Source organism: Oxyura jamaicensis, chromosome 27 (genome assembly GCF_011077185.1).
Source record: "Oxyura jamaicensis isolate SHBP4307 breed ruddy duck chromosome 27, BPBGC_Ojam_1.0, whole genome shotgun sequence".
NCBI lineage: Eukaryota > Metazoa > Chordata > Aves > Anseriformes > Anatidae > Oxyura > Oxyura jamaicensis.
In genome coordinates this window covers 2,664,769-2,682,044 of record NC_048919.1, presented here as the reverse complement: position 1 = coordinate 2,682,044, position 17,276 = coordinate 2,664,769, and the positions used below count along the sequence as shown (strand labels likewise).

The 17,276-nt window shown below is 46.0% G+C and overlaps 1 protein-coding gene across 18 annotated transcripts in view; it reads right to left on the bottom strand.

Moving 5' to 3' along the window:
* The window catches only part of TANC2 (tetratricopeptide repeat, ankyrin repeat and coiled-coil containing 2), a 278,090-nt gene that overhangs the window by 15,378 nt on the left and 245,436 nt on the right, over window positions 1–17,276 (bottom strand). For all 18 annotated transcript variants that reach the window (XM_035347942.1, XM_035347941.1, XM_035347940.1 and 15 more), the window contains 6 exons: window positions 13,189–13,311; window positions 12,242–12,478; window positions 10,408–10,593; window positions 8,329–8,422; window positions 2,687–2,820; window positions 2,321–2,444 (listed from right to left, as the gene is read on the bottom strand). In XM_035347942.1, coding sequence (XP_035203833.1) covers window positions 2,321–2,444; window positions 2,687–2,820; window positions 8,329–8,422; window positions 10,408–10,593; window positions 12,242–12,478; window positions 13,189–13,311 — 898 coding nt within the window. The remainder of the gene's footprint in view (window positions 1–2,320; window positions 2,445–2,686; window positions 2,821–8,328; window positions 8,423–10,407; window positions 10,594–12,241; window positions 12,479–13,188; window positions 13,312–17,276) is intronic.

Below are 17,276 nucleotides of genomic sequence, written 5' to 3'. Positions count from 1 at the left end.
AACAAGCTGATGGCTTGGAGGGCAAGTGGCTTAAGGTGAGCTCGTGGGACCGATCCCTGCTGCAGTGGGATTTTGTCTGGGGAAAACTGCTTCCTTCTGAGAGGGGCTGGGCTGCTCCTGCCTTAAAAAATAAAACTAAAGAATTAAAACAGTGAGACGGGGAGCCAATGAGAGAAAAAAGAAACTCCATTGATGCTGTCAGAGCATCAAAAAGCAGCAGGAAGGGGCCAGGCTGGTCGGATCCCCTCAGTGCAGAGGACATCTCCAAAGATGCCCAGGCAGGGTCACCCCTCTGTGGGGACAAGGCTCAGCTCCGTGCGTAGTCACAGGCACAAGACGTCCAGCGAGGAGCAGCAACCCCGCAAACCAAATACCTCAAGGTAGTAAAAACATCAGGGATTGGTTTTTGCAGGGAAATGAGATTGAGAATGAATGCTTCTCCAAACTGAACACTGATCAAGACCTATTTGCTTTTTCTGACATGGATTTGCACAAATTCCCGCTTTGGCAGATCTGCAGCCAGGAGAGTTTTAATTCAGGGCTCACATGTCCGTTCCTTCTGGGCACTAACGAGAGCAACAGGTAACTCCAGAAATCTGGATTTCAAGTTGATTGATGACTGCAACTCTGTTAATAAAAAGTGTTTACAAACGCTGACTGTGTTAATCAAGTACAGTCAAATGAGATTTGCTTTGCAACACACTAATTAATGCTTATGGCTTATGATTCACACACTTTGATTTTAATGAAACATTGAACAGGATTGTCAAAGCCATTTTAATTAAAATCCACCATATATCACTGCACTCTGCCCAGGCTTGAGCTAACTTTTCAGGACCATGTGTTAGAGCATAGAGCGGAGTTTATTAAGCTATTTAGAAGGACGGTCCTTTTCCAGTGAAAGGACTTCCACGGATTTGACTTCTTGGGCCCTTGGTGTCCAAATAGCCAGGGAAACATTACACACGTTTGTTGGCCACCCAAAGCCAGGATCAGATTATCTGCTATTTTCATCCTCCACTGACCCAGTCTTCACCAATGTGCACAGTTCTCAAGTCTGCCAAAAAACACTTATTTTAATCATTTTACACATAGTGAGGCAAGGTGCAAAAACGGCCATGGCACAGCTCAAACATCCAGAGACAGCACAACTTGATATTTTTTTTAAAGCAAAACAGAGGAGAATTAATTGAATTAATTCATAATAAACTTGGTGCCTCAAACTGATCTTTGTCACATCCCTTTGCAGGATACTGCCCTGAACAGCAAGGATCCCACTGGCCTGTGGCTCAGGACGGACAGGCAAGGGGAAACTTGCACTTGGAAGCCTGGCAATTTTACAGTGGAAAAAAACAAAATGTTTTGACAACTACTATGTAAAATGTGCAAGTGTCTTGCGTTCTGGCTACGAGGTCAGACACAGTCGCTTACGATATGAAGAAAATATCCCTTTCCCAAACAGGGATCTTACCTGAAATAAGAATATCACATAACAATACAAGAATTAAATGCTATGTCTAGCCAAAAATAATGGAAAATTACCCAAACAAACCAACCAAACATTGGCTATCAGTCAAAAAAAAAAAAAAAGCTACAGAATAAGTAATAATCATGTTTGCACAGGTTGCAGACTGTGTTGTTCTGACTCACCTCAAACATTTACATCAGAAATGAGTAAAACTGGAAGACATTCTTGTTGACTGAGTAACTCCTAGTGAAGAGGAGTTATGAGACACCAAAAGTACCGAGTAAAGTGAACCTGTGAGTGCAAGACTGAAGGGCAGACTATTTTTGAAACAATCCTGTATTGTTTTCACCCAATATACCAAGTCCTTGCCCGTGTCAGGGCCTTACCCTCCTGCTGATGTGGGTGTCAAAACTGTGGGTAACAATACCAGTGCTAAAAATGGGAGTGTTAAAATGTGCCCCAAACCCTGTAGTTGAGTCTCACTCGTCTGGTCCATAGCGTTCGTGGCTCAGTTGCAGCACTTGTTGATTTTTGTCTTGTTGATTGTTCTAGAACATATTCTTAACTCAGTGCTCAAAGCTCCTGTCCTACGCTGCCGTGTTAATTACTAACCCAAATGTGGGGTTTTGAGGCTGGGAGCGTCAAAGAGAAAACAAAGCGGATAGCCAAGATGAATGATCTGCCTACTCTAACCTTGCTCTCCAAAAAGCCAGGTAAGATGTTGAGAACCTCTCCCAGTGCCCCATCCAGCAACAGGGTCACAATCTCCCCTGACACTACGAAGTGTCTGTGTGCAGGACACAGCGGCGGGGCTCACCGTGGCCAGCCTCCACCACACTTCCAAGCACTGACCTTGTGCAAGCAGAAACTCCACCGTGCCCAGATGTCCCTCGGATGCAGCCATCATCAGCGGCGTCCGCCCCTGCTTGTCTGCCATGTTCACATCAGCACCGTGGGTGAGTAAGAGATCTACGATCTGCAACACACAAAGCGGGGACACACCTAGAGAAGCTGCTGGAAAGAAGGGCTGGGAAGGAGCAGGGGAAAAGGGAAAGTGCGATTTCAAGATCCTCACATCTTGAAATCTCACCCCCAAGTTGTGTGTCGGTGTTTAAAATGGCAAAAGCTCTTCTTTTCATTATTATATTCCCCAGAAGAGCTGTGTTTTCTTCTCTACTTTGTCAGGGGTCAGTTGGAAGCCGTGCGAGACCAGCTCACCTGCCAGTGGCCCTGTCTGACCGCGCTGAAGAGCGGGACCACCCCGCGCCGGTTGGGCTGCGCCACGGCGGCGCCCTGCTCCAGGAGCAGCCGGCAGACGTCCAGCTTCCCTCGGCCCGCCGCCGCCGTCAGAGCTGCAGGGGAGAGGAGAGGGGTGAGCGGATACCAACGTGAGGGTGCCCAAAATGCCAGACGTACCCACCCGCCCACCCCAACAGGCAAAACGAACCAAGAAAATGGGACGGGGCAGAGTAGCTCCAAATTTCACCGGACAGTTTGGTTTATTTCAGAGGTCAGCTCCTCTGAAAAGACCTTGTAACGTTACAGAAAGAGGCTGATGGTCCCTATCAACTTTTATTATTCTCAGCGAGTTGCGGTGAAGGCAGATGAGAGCTGCAATAAGCATAAAACAATCCACAGGCCTGTGTAACTCAAATTCACGGTGCTGTTGCAGAGGAATGCTGGGCTTTGGCATGGGGAACCTTCACCATTCCCCCCCAGGCCTCCTACAGGCAAAAGCCACAGACTGTAAGACCCGGTGTGTCTTAGCACAGGCACAATTCCCAGAAAAAACACAGATCTTTGGCTACATGCTTACTTGACAAGTTTCTGCAGCCTGCCCATGACTATTTTCACAAAGATCCTGACTACGTGAGATCCCTGCAAAAGCCAGGGGAGGTTTAGGTTGGGTATTAGGAAGAACTTCTTTACAGAAAGGGCTGTTAGGCACTGGAACAGGCTGCCCAGCGAAGTGGTTGAGTCACCATCCCTGGAGGTCTTTAAAAGACGTTTAGATGCAGAGCTCAGTGACATGGTTTAGTGGAGGACTTGGTTGTGTTAGGTCAGAGGTTGGACTGGGTGATCTTGGAGGTCTCTTCCAACCTAAAGCATCCTATGATTCTGTGAAGTGCAGGACCGAGCTGGAGGCCCGGGCAGATTCCTGCCCGCCACGGGAAGTCAGGGGGCTTTGGGGCTTTTCTGTGTCAGAATTAGCACAGAGCAGCATCACTGAGATGGAGGATTTCTATTTGCAATACCTCACTTTAGCCTGTCCATCTCTGAAACAACCGGAAAGCCAGAGCTGCACGTACGTGCTCACACGTTCTCGAGGCACAACCCCAATTCCAGCCTTTGTTTCTGGCCAGGACCGATCCTACCTGCAAGGGTCTTTGTGCAAAACCCAAATCACCCCTCAGCTTCAGTATTCCGGGTGCTCTGGGAGAAAGGAACACCTGACGCCTCTCCCCCTGTCAAAATAGGCTCTGCTAACTCCAAGTACCCTCGGGTTAGGAACGACACCTTCAGCCCGAAAATAGTTCCAAGGGCAGGACCTGCCTTTGGCTCGTCTTTGGTATTAATTTTAGACTTTTCAGTTCCTCCCTCCTCTCCCCAACTTTCTGTGCGCTTCAGCACGGCTCCTCTGGCTCTGCTGCCTCTGGTAGGAGTTGGAGCAGAAGGTGGGAGTCTATTTCTAACTGACGTAGCTTGTTTTTTTCTTTGAAGTACATTTCTGTGGGATGGCTGATTACGAGGTGTTGATGGGTTTCCAACTGCAACACTGTTAATGGTGGGGGATTTAATTAATTCTCTATTCTGTTCCACATTATGGTCGAGTTTTCTTCTCTCGGAGTTGAGCCACCAAGAGTTAAAAGAAAAATCATCTCCCTGCCACAAGCAGAACATACTGCAAAATCTATAATCAGCTCCATGTGGGTTTTAAACGTAAGCTACAAATATAGAAGGAGGACTGTGTCTAATGTTCACGGCAGAGGGATCGGCATGCAGGGCTTTTGGCTTCTATTTCTAACTTGCCTGCACTTGAAATGTTGCAGGTTAATTTGAGGTATTCCACGTCAAAATGACTTATGGTTGCAACAATGAAGATACTGTAAGTCACCTCAGTATTCGGTGTTCACCATGAAATGTATTTGGAAAAGACTTCACTGAACAGGATGATTTGATCCAGGCCATCCCCTCTTCGCCTCTGCTTTCCTGGCTACCAGCACTGATGTGTCTTGATGCTCTTCACTTCTTGGGGTCAAAACAAGTGGTGTGAGTTTGTGGCTCCAGCCTGTCCTTCGCAGCTCCAGCTCAGGGGAAGCTTAAAAGCTTCTGTGCTAACGAGCTGCCAGACCGTGCTGCTTCAGGACGGTCCCACACTGACGACCTGGGCTCGCTGCCTGCTGCGAGACAAACCAGGCACGCCTTGTGTAACACGCAGCTATCTATGCAGCCGACCTCAGAAATGGAGGAACTCTGCGGGGTGACAGGAGCACAAAATGTGGCTGGACCGTAGGGTACCAGCTCATTAAGGCACACCTCGACTTCAGCAGTGCCTGTGCTCTGAACAGAAGGTCAGGGCAGGCAACCTCCTGCAGTCCCTCCGGCTACAGTGAGCTCCATACTGGCTGCTCCGAATGCAGGTGCCTCACCCCTCTGCCTCCAGCCTTCCAGCCAACACATCTTTTGAAATCGTCATGCTCCAGGCTCCAACGCTGGCACCTCAAGCCCATAGCGCTGTCCTGTGGCGTCAGCTGTGTCCATCCATCCAAGCCCAAAAGCTCAATTAAACGACTTCAGGAAAACTTCTAGAAGTTGTGCTTATTTAAGCCTTCTGGCTCTCCTGAGGTGCTCTTACCAGCCTGCTCCTGACACCACCACACCGTTTCTATGTGCCTGCAGGAGCTGCTGGTCACCACAAAACCCACAGCCCAAGGTAAGGCTTCCCTTGGGCTGCCATCATCTGCCCAAAGGAGACTGGAAAAGCCAAGGGAAGGCGTGAGAGGAAATGAGAAATGGAAATGGTGAGGTTTGAAGCTCTACTGTCTGCCAGGGAGCTCATGGCCCAGTGTGGAGAACATGAATCCACCAAGCCCAGCCAAGGAGCAGCCACCAGAACTGGAAAACGTCAATGTCCAAGTTGCAGCTCTTCTGTGAGGACTGGTGCCATGAGAACAACTCACCCTGTAATAACAAAGTCCTGGCATAACTGCCATAAAAGCCTTGCTGCAGTTCTCAAGGGCCAGCTCAACGAAACCCCGGACAAGCTGCAGGCGTGGACGTGCACCCCTCCACCGGTAAGGACGTCAGACAAGCAGAAGGGATTTGCTAGGGCACATTCTGCCCCTGCCTGTTGTGCAAAGCGTGTCTGTTTTCTTAAAGAAAAAAAAAAAAACAAACCCAACAACTTTATCTGGAGAAGGAATCATGAAATTGCAGCGTGCTCCTGGCTCCTATATGGCGCGTGTATCTGTTTCACGGGCTGGCAGCAGGACAAACGCTTTCTGATGTAGTCGCTATGGCTGCATTTGCACCTCCAGCTCTGGTGGAGTTATTGCAAGTGACTCAGATACTTTTGGGCTGGGTTTTGCTATTAGTCTTGTCCCAGGGGTAAATAATCCATCTGGAGTTGTGCTGTCAGCAATTCCTAAACTTATGATGTAACTTGGCACTGCTGTTTGGATGATATCAGGCTGATATCACTAAGTCAGGCAGTCAGCTCTGCTCTATGGAAGATTAGACACACGAGCAACAAGTATCAACAAAGGGAAAAGACATGATTCAGATTTTCAGAACAGATTGCTATTTTTAGGTCAGAACCAGAATTTCTCTTCAAATGTATCTAAACTTGCTATTTACTTTTGGGAAAATAAAAATAAAACAAAGGAGTCTTGTGATCCATATAAACCTGTCTTGCTCGTGATGGGAGAAAATGCTGCAGAATTTGGTGGTTGGCTCAGCTTTGCTCATTTTCCCATCTTACTTCCTTAGTTTGTGTGCAACTTGCAAATCACAAGTCTGCATTCCCAGCTATCCCCTCAGAAACCCAGAAGTTCTCGATGTCTGCGTGAGTCCAGCTTTTGGCACCGGTGAGGAAAGGTGTGGGAGGAAGGGAGACAGAGAGGGGAACATTTTCTGCTGAAGAGTCCTTGAGGCAACAGGCAGGTCGGGTATAGCAGAGCTGCCCAGGAAAGGAGGAAAAAGGAAAGAGATGAGCTGGGATTTTTCAGGGAGAAGAGCATGGAGCTCAGCTTTTGGCCAAGAGAGCAGAGCTGACCAGGAGAGAGGAGGATGGGAGCTGTGACCTGCGAAGGCAGAGCTCCAGGGAAGAGAAGAATCACATGACAGCTGGGAAAACGTGCACGGCTCCATACAAGGGTGTGCCAGGTTAATCCAGACAACCGAGGACTATCTGAACCCAAGAAGAGAAGAGTATCTGCAGTAGCTGCTGCTGCTGCTGAGGTTACGTTGCAGAAAGCCATCTCAGTGGCTTCTGATTTGACTCTGAAGACATCTGGACTACCTTCTGTTCTGCTGTTCCACTGCAGGACTGTTTCCTCAGGAGCCAAATACCAGAGCCCGTTTTGGATGAGCTGTCTCTGACCGGGGGTTATGACCTGGCTGGCCAGTAAAAATGCCACTGTCCTATTACCAATTACCAATACTCCATCATTTCCTTTGAAGAATTCTACATCCAATTTCTTCTTGCTTCTGTGACACCCTAGGGGCACTTTAAAATTGCTTGTTTGTATATGTTGGCCTTATTTCCACCAATAATGGCACCGTGCCCTTGCTGCTCTGCTCCGTCCCGGTGGGTGCAGCCAGCCGCTGCTTTTCCTAATGCCCTGCAAATGGCCCAGAGCAGCCCTGCTGTGGCCAGCTCCATGCTGGGACGCTTCATTCCTCTCTCCCTCTGTCAATTAAAGCTGAGGTTGCTCAGAAGGAATAGTTTCTGGTAGGCTCCGTTCATTACAACACTATAATAAGGCTACATTTTCAATCCTACGGGATAGGAATCAGCTCAAAATGTAACCCAGCTCTTCGTCTTCAGACCAGAGACAACCTGACCAGGCACAAAGCTGATGCCAGCCAGTCTCTGTACCCTTGGATCATGTCACTTTTAAACAGAGCTGACAGAATCAAAATCAGTGCTCTGTTACCCAGACAGGAACATTACCTTGGTGTATTAAGTTGACAGGAACATTACCAATGATGCAAGTAGATCAGTGAGCTGAGTACAATAGACGGTGGATAATATTTAGGAGGTCACTGGGGCTAAGAGCTAGAAACTCCAAGTCTGAATATCTCAAGGAATGGAGATGATAGTGCAGTTCATGCATGTGAAGTAAAAGAGGTGAACGGCTGCTTTTGCTTGGTAGAAGTGAGAGGAGTAGGGCTTCTGCATTATACTCATCAATACAAAAAAAAAGCGTTGCAGAAAAAGGACTTCTTTAATTACCAGGTGCTAAATAATGATGAGATTTCAGAAAATCAATGGATAATTTAACAGTCAGTGCTGCATGCTACAAGGAAAGGGAGAGTGAAATAGGAAGATGTTTTGGATAAATACGCCAAATATCAGGAGAGGAAGAGCAGAACTTTGCATCCATTTAACTTAAGACGAGATGTTTCAGAGAAATTACTGCCAGGAGCTGCAGAAGCTCAGGATTTTCAAAAGCCAAACCCTTTACTTAAGCAGAGCACAAACTGAACCTTGGCATCTGTAAATCACCTGAAATCAAATCAGAGGAACTGATCTTTTTCCCTTCATCAAAACAAAGGCAGGGATCAGGGATGTGTCAGGTGGCAGGAGACCATAAATACAAACATGCAGGAAAAGCTACAGCATCTACAGAAATCACCTGTCTCTCCCCAAAGACTGTCAAAGCTGTTGATTTGTGCTCGCTCCACCTCCTCTTCATCTTTTTCTGGAAGATCGAGCAGGTAGGAGACAATCTAAAACAAAATGACATGTCAGCTCACGAACTTCGGTGCGTTATATATAAACTACTGACATTTGAACATGAGCTGCTCTGAACACACGGAGGAAAATGAACAAAGTCTCTGCCTGGCACCCTTAGCTCAAGTAAATGCTCTTCCAGAGATCAATCGCTGAACCTGCTGCCCCATAAAAGCAAAAGAACCCCAAGTGTCTCAAAAGAACTGCACACGATGAGCCTCTGTAACGGCAGCTCCTCGTATGGGTGTCTGCTCTGCTACAGACCACGAGGCACGCAGCGGGTGCACCTTTGCTGCGAGTTGAGCTACAGATGCTGCAGCCAGTGCAGAAATGCTGTTTGCCCATCTGTACTGCCTCTCACTCACCTGGCGGGGTGCGATGAGTGGGACCATTCACTTTTCCTGCTGGGAAAACCGAGTGACAGGCAACTGACGTAATGGCGCAGTAATAGTCATTAGCCTCTTCATTATCTTAAGCTACAGCCAAGATGAAGTTACTTCCAGAAACCATTAGCTCCTTTCTATTAAGTACCATCTTTAAGCAGACCATTAAAAAGACTTCCACTATGTTTTTCTTCCAGCTGTGGATGCTTGAAACCTCAGAGAAGCAAGCTAACTTCTTTACAGGGTAAATTAAAGGATTTAATTGACTGAAAACTGGCAGGCAATTTTGGTGTTTGGAGCACATGCCATGAGAAAACAAGAGGCTAAGAAGAAAATTGAGATTTTACTTTTGTGACTGAAGGACAAAACCATTTTTCTCAGCCTAGGAGAAACAATTATCTGCTGGGGTCTGTGCTAGGAGGAGCATTTGCTGAGTGCTTGCGAGGAAGCTGTGCCTGCTGCATGCAGCTGTCCATGGGCACAGGCTGGCTGACAGTGGGGCAGGGCTTTTGGGGACAACTGCCGTCTTCCAGCTGCTCTCATGCTATGTGGGATATCGGGAATGACAGCGGCATGAGGGGAGCTGGGAAGCTGGGAGAGGGTTGTACTTAGTGGACTTTGTGTTGCCTGACTAAAGCTTAAAGCTCAGTCTGGTTACACTAGAGTATAATCCCAGCAAGGACTCCAGTGTGGCTCCACCAGTGATTAAGTTCGCTTTATAAACATGCAAAATACTTGTTTCATCACTAAAGCTGGAGAAAAAAAAGCAAAGCAATCATCAGCTTACATCTAGGGCTACAAGCACCTCAAAACAAGGAGCTGGAGTATTTTCTGTAAGCAACCACGTACATGTAGGGTACAACATTAATATTAAACTGCTTTTTATTAGGGTGACTGGTATGATTTGCGGGGGAATTCTCATTCAAAAATTGCTGTGCCCTGTTACAAATTATGTCCTCCGCATGCAGATCTTTCTGGTTTTGAAGTCACATCTGCTTCTAATCGGTTCAGCTCACAGTCACTTAGCTAATAGGAATTCCCCAGCTTTCTTTAATTAGTTCCTCTGATCTGAGCACATTACCTATGTTTTCATGGATTATACTTAACAAAAGCAAAGTCTCAAGTCAAGTAAATGAGAGGAGCTCAATTTAGCCAAGAAATCAACCAATTCAAAAATGCTCACATACAGCTTCTCGGAAGGAAAATGCACATTTATCATATCAGCAAATCATAATCACTACGACAGGAGCAAGCTCTTCAGCTCTTCTCTCCCCCCAGCAAACAGACCGAAGCTGCGTGGTCTCACGTTCCCCTGAGCGCTTGGAGGAGTGGCGTAAGCAACACGCTGTTTATCCACCCTTCCTTCAAGGTTTATTCCAACAACTTACAGGCTCGTTGCATGTCCTCCCTTGGAAGCCTGCCCAGACCACACGGTTTGCCAAGGGATCTGTGAACCCTTGGATGGGAAGGGGAAGAAGAGAAGGGGCACTGCCTCCACCTCCCAGCCCCTCTTTGCTCCACGTTTTGGCTAGGAAACGTCGTTAACTTTTGGCTTCCCCAAAACCCCACGGAGACAGTGATGGGCTGGTGAGACTTACCTCCGTGTACCCCATGCTGGCTGCAGCGATCAGTGCCTGCTGGATGGCGTGGCTCTTTTTAAACACTCCCTGCTGTTGCCCAGCCATGGTCCAGTCGCATTGGATCAGAAACTTCACCACTTCCAAGTGTCCCCTGAGAGCAGCGTGAACCAGAGCGCACTGACCGTTTTTGTCCAAGTGATCCACCTTGAAAAGAGAAGACGACAAAACACAATTAAGCCACATCTTGGGCAAAGTGTCTTCCTTTCTTCAGAATTTCCAGCCCCGGTTTCAAAATAATGCCACGTGTGCAAGATGTGCATATTTCTGGTAAACTATCCCTTCCACGACCAGAAAACAGCTATTCCCAAAGAAACTGTGCCCCAGGCGTAGGCATCCTCTTGGCCACAAGTGTTTGCTTTGGGTAAGTTGCCTTTTTTTTATTATTTTTAGCTTCAAATTTCTTCAGGCTCAAAGGCTGCAAAACCGTTTTTCCCTTTGTGTCCTGAAATACAGCGACGATGTTTTCTTGAGGACTGAAATCATACTTGTGATGTCGTCTCCTTTACCCAAATCCACAAAAGGAAAAACAGCTTGTTTCCCAGATACCATTTCATGATTCTTTCAAGAGAGGCAGAAGTGCCTCAGCTTGTAGTCCAACACCCTAATGTGAAACCAATGCAAGCACAAGTCAATAGGAAACAGAGATTTCATTTGGCAGCCCTGCAGGAACTTATTTGGTAGGCTTTTCAGGACATGATATAGTTTTCACTTGATGTCTGAACAGATTGACTGGGATTTCTGGGTCCTATCACAAAAGCAGCAACTTGGTGAGAACGGGACGAGCAGACCAGCTACCATCCATCCTACCAATTAACCACTTCCATGCTCTGCTAAGTATTATTTGTCATTTACAAACTCACACAGCAGTGCTTCATTTCTGCTTGCCATCATTAAACATCTCAGCCCCCAAACTAAACCCAGCTGGTACTGGGGTGTTGGGCACCTTCTCGATAAAGGTAGGGATATTCAAGGAAAGCCTGGGTGGTGAGACTTTTGCATTGCATTTTGAATCCCAAATATTCCTGCTCTCTGTGAGGGAGCAGATTCACCAAGTGACAGGGACTCACCCAACTCTCAAAATATCCCCATAAAAGCAGCATTCTTTTTTTCCTTCTTACTGTCCTTGCATTATTACAGACAGCATGGCAAGATCTGAACGGTCTCTCAGTCATCCTGACACTCATACCACAACTACACAAACCCATATTTTGCTTTCTGAACTGAAGCTAAACATATAGAGAAACCACAAATTGTTTCCAGGAGGCTTCACTTCAAATATCAGTACGATTTTCTTCTTCATCAAAATATTTAAACTTGACTCATTATATACAATTAAAACTCCAAACACTTACCACAAAGCTAAACAAAGGGTATTTTTCTAGGACAAGTCTGATAGACATTTTTGGAAAATGTGTCTCAACGAGATATTTAAAGAACACTCTGCGCTGCAAAAGCGACGTTGCCATTTTAACATTGTGAGGTTCAAGGACTTCTCCAGAACATACTTCAACAGGCCATTAGTGCAGCATGATTAGGCAGTTCCTGCACCAGACCTGAATTTCAGAATACTAATTACAGACTCTCCAGAGTTACTTGCCTTTGGTTTTATGGTGAGATTTTGAAAGCCACTACCTTTTAACAGAAAAGCAAACCCTCTGCAGCAGCATCCTGTGTTCATCTGATAGGGGATATTCTTTAGTAAGTGTAAGATATCCTTCCTGCAGCTCCTGTTCTGCCTCGCCTAAGTGTGGAATATGTTAAGTCAGCTGTTAGAGGAACGTAATCACCTTACCTTGGCCCGTTTCTTGCACAGCAGCACAACAATACTTAGAAATCCAGCAGCAGCAGCATATCCAAGGGGGGTCAGGCCGCTTTCAGAAGCAGCATCTACATTGGCACCAAACTCCAAGAGCAGAGCCACCATCTCCGTGTACCCCAGGTGAGACTGGACACACAGAATCGGGGCGTTGTTCAGAACTTCTGTCCGGTAATTCACATTTGCACCTCCTAGAATCAGCAGCCGACTGACCTACAGAGAAAAAGCAAAGCTCCCGTTAGCTGCGTTTTGTGCAGAGACAGGAGTTTATCGTCAAGGCAAGACAAAAATTTAAACCAGGGCCCTTTGCACACGTCAAAGCAAATAGTGAAGGAATAAAATGCCCAATAAAAACACTTGCCAAATACATGGTCCCATTTTAGTTAGCTAGATCTAAACTTTCACCTGAAAGAATGTGCTCTGAATGGTGCAGTTTCACTTCCTACCAGACCAAAGTCACTATAGCTGGTCACAGGAGCTGGGGACACAGTTGCTCTCATGTGAGGGTGTGAAATGAAAATACAAGGAGAGAAAAACTTCTTCCCATGGGATCCTCTTCTAGAGCTGCCTTTGGTCATCTCCTTCACTCCCCGGCTTGCTCCGCTCCCTCTGCACGTGGCAGCAGTGGAAATGCTACACAGGTGGAGAGCGTGGCAAGGACACGACACAGAGATGGACCCCACGCTCTCCTTGTTCACACAAGGGTGAGCATACAGGGCAAATCTGGGGGCAAATACTGTTTCGGACGGCTCAGCAAGTTATACCAATGCCTGCACAATACCCAGCCAGCTGCTCAGCTGCAGCCAGTGTAAGAAAGCTGTCGCTGCCAGGCAGCTGCAGGGAATGTCCTGGACTTGGTGACTGCGCAGCAGTGGAAGCTTCTTGTGTGAGCTCTGAACTCCTCCAGCTCTCCTCTCCAGTACCTTGATGTTTGGGGTATAGAGGTTTCTCAGCGATGCCAGTGCCATGGAAAGGCCTTCGGTACTGTAGGAGATCCAAAGCCCTTGGAGGATGGAGGAAGAAACGCCAACTTTTTTACTCAGCCCCTGTGAAACAGAAAAGATGACTTTGATCCAAGCCCCGTGTATTAATTTTGCTACTGGGTGAAAACATTAGTAAAAGCACTTCACAAATTATGCTTTCTTTTATACAGTAGAAACCCAGGCTGGTAGTCCAGGATTAGCTCATTAACCACACTCAAACTTAACTTTCATCTCCAAAACAGTGGCAGCACGGGAGGATTGCTTATAGAGACATGGAATTACACTGGGCAGACCCTCCTGGGTCTAAGGACTTCAAAGAGTTCCAGGACCCTAATGTTTGTTCACAAGGTAACACGATCATTTGCCACATCTGACCTTTGCACTGAATTAATAAGCTTGTAGGAAATAACTTGCAAAGTTTCTGCAGCCATCTCCAAAGTCTAAGAAAGGCAGGATTAAACGGTGAGCAACCCGAATCCATTCACCTCCCCCAGAAAACGTTATGCCGAGGAGCACAGCATGCCTCCTTTCTTCTTTTTGAATAAAGTACATGCTATTTTGGCAGACCCGATTCACAAAGTTTCCTTATTATTCACAGGCTTAAACTAGATGACAATACCTGATCACAATAAGATAAATTAAGGAAGCCTTAACCACGGGCTCGAACAGCATTTCCATATCTAATACCAGACTGTCTCCAACCTTTCCAGTTGGCGTACGTGAGTAGGCTACATGCAATGTACAGGAGCTGTGACATCTTCCTTCAGCAATGCTAAGCAGCAGACCACGGCGCTGTTAAGCAAGCTTCCCCCTTGCTACCGAAGGGACAATTGCTTTGTAGCCACCAGGAGTTAGCAAACGGCCCAGCCAAAGACCAGAGGGATGAATGGGGACACGGCAAGCGAACGCCAGCCTTGCTGCGGGTTGTGCTCCGCCGTGCGCTGTGGATGTGCCCTCTATGTAGCTGTTCTGCTATTGATTTACCATTAAGTCTGCTGTTTCCATGGAAACTGTACAGACAGCTTTAATTCTGTTTGGATATGCACAGCCCGATTCCCACCTCCTCGTGTGCTCTGTGGCCGTTTGTACCTGCGCAGTGTGGCAGGATCACATTTTGGAAAGACTTTTGGACCCCTCTGCAGCGAGGGACTGACACACGCGGTGTGGGACTGTGGGAAGAGGACCAGCAGCAGGCGATGGGATTTGTTTCACCTCAAGGGAGATGCCCACAGTGCAGGAATCACCGCCTGAGCCTGCTGCTGGGCTCGGTTACAGACCTCTGCCACGCAGGTGTGAAAGGTGCTCGGAAGCTTTGCACCAGCCATCGGCAGGTTTGTCACTTAAAACAGTTTTACCACACATTTTTTAAAAAGCAAAAAGGTTACACAAGCTCTTACACATAACAAAGCATGAGCTTGTTTTCTTCATAATTCAGGGAACTGAAGAGAAAAATAGCTGCTCCTGCTTCAGGCAGAAAAAGAACTCAGGAATTTTAGCGACTGGTAAGTGTTGCTTTTGGGATGACACAACACAGGACACTGGAGGTCAATATTAAATTTCAGTGAACTCGGTACAGTATCATTTGACAAATGGAAAACCATTTTATAATAAACAGTTAAAATATTTCAAAAATAGTTATGATACTACCAAACCCATAAATAAGCTGTTTGAGTCACCACCAGGACCAAGTGAAGGAGAATGTATTTTCTGAATAGCCATCTGAAGATAATCACATACGCTATAAAAATCTCAACCACTATTAGAACATATATACTTAGATATTAGTGCAATGCATAAAAGATGACATTTATCCTTTATGGAATAAATACACTCGACACCGCTAGCATTGCTGAAACAGATCTGCACTATTTCTCATTTTACAGGTAATATCTTCCCGGCTCTGTTTCCCTTCTCTGTAAAGCAGGTTGAACCCTTCAGCGAAAGCAAATCCCAGCCCGACACAACATCAAACTGAAATAGGATGAGTGGTTTCCATTTCTCTGAGACCATCTGGCAGGACGAAGGCATGGCCTGACCATGCACGTTTCATTCAGACAACCTTGCCAAGCCCCCACAATCCTGATTTTCAAACAGGCTTAGTTTGTTCTTTTTTTTTTTTTTTTTTTTGTCCTGCACTACTCTCGTATGCAGCTGTCAGCATCCTTCATTTCTAACGTACTGCTTCCTCTGCTATTTGGCCACCGGTTCCTCTTGTATCCATACCTTCCTGCAGCCCTAAGGCTTTGTCTCAGCCGCGCCGTGACACGACGACTGCTGTGACACACGTACAGAAAACCAAGAAGAGCAGGAATGAAACCAAATGCTGTCTGTGGCCTATGAGAGAGTCAAGGATTTGACGCAAAATCCAACACGAACTCCTTGTAAGGTTGTTTTTCAAGGAGCATCAGACACCTTCAGACACCTTTACATACCCTCAGCTGTCACAGCGTGTGTTTCAGCCTGTAATTGCCATTACACGCTCAATCTGGAGACGAGGGACACCCACTTCTGGATTACTGACATTTCAGCTAACTAATTTAAGATCAAGTTAAAGACTTCTCTTTGGCTGATTTGTAAAACATACGTTAGCTCGAAGTTTAGGTCTTCTCGTATCATTACTGCACACTTCTCTTCTTGCCCTTTCATTCCATGCCAGGCTTCCCAAGCTGGGTTTCCATATGCTCCTGTTAAGACTGGTAATTGCTTTAAAAGACTAAAACATTTGTACTTTTTTTTCCCAAACTGTTTGAGGATGTTTGTGTCTAAGAAAGAGCACCAGCAGATCTCAGCCACCGAGCGAAGAAGCCTCCTTGCACCCAGCTGCCAGACCAGCTCCTCGCGGCCGTGTTTCGCTCATCTGCTGCACCCGGCCGTTCCAAGCGGCCCCTCATTATTTTGCACAACTGCCGGTGGATGTGAAGTGACAGGGATCAGATAAACATGTTTTCCTCCCTGTTTAATCAAAGTTCTGACTCTGTAGCTAACCCTCATTTCTACGTGGCTGGACAAAATGCTTTAACCCTGTTTTAATCCTCACCAAGCTTTATGATGGGTAAATAAACTGGAAATAAAATGATATTGAGCCTCGATAAATACCTTCAAAATCAGAATCTTTGTGTCTGCAGAAAGCTGCTCCTACAACATGAGATACTTCAGGAAAAACACACTGAATTTATGACCTGACACGCTCCTCTCTTGGCAGAAATCTCGTCTTACTTGTAATGACTTCACTAAAAGATCAGGCAGAATGAAAGGTCTGAGTGGAAAAAATGCTTGTTTAGAAGCAAATATGGTCAGAAACAGCAGGAATGTGCACCCGTATTGTCTGAAATATTTTCTTAAAAGAATGTTCAAGATCTTAAAAACGCTCTGCAATACTCCAGTTTAATGTCTCCTTTCAAAAACTAATGCATCTATTATTTCACTCAGTAAACACACAAATCCTCAGTAAACACTTGTTAAAATAAGGAATAAAAATAAATCTATTCAAGGAAAACCGAAAGACCAAGTTTTACAGTGTTTCTAATCCAGTTAATCCAAAGCCTTTCAAAACTTTACAGTACTTTTAAATGACATCCTGTTATGCTTATCTGTCACCGGGACATGCTATTCTTGCTGCAGCATTGCAAGAACCAGGATTTTGCCGAGTGATTAGAAACAGAAGGCAGTACTGACATTTTTCACATGCTAATAGGCATTTTCTACTATTGTAAATATTGCTCAATTAAATGTGGAATCTGAAAATGAAAATTGTCATTTGTTTAGCTCCTGAAACCCCGTTTGTTTCTACCAGAGAAGTGTGAAACAAAAAAGGTTTGGAACCAGTTTTAATGTAAAATGCAGCTGAATACTAAATTCACTGCTGAATTGGGCCTTGGGAACATATCCCCAAATTTGAAAATTATGCACTGATTGGATAATGCTTTGACCTGGGGTTCTTCCCTGTGGCTCTAGCCATTGTTTTCCCAAACAAGGAGACATCACTACTATACTTGAACATGAATAAAGCATAGAGAAACCAACAAATA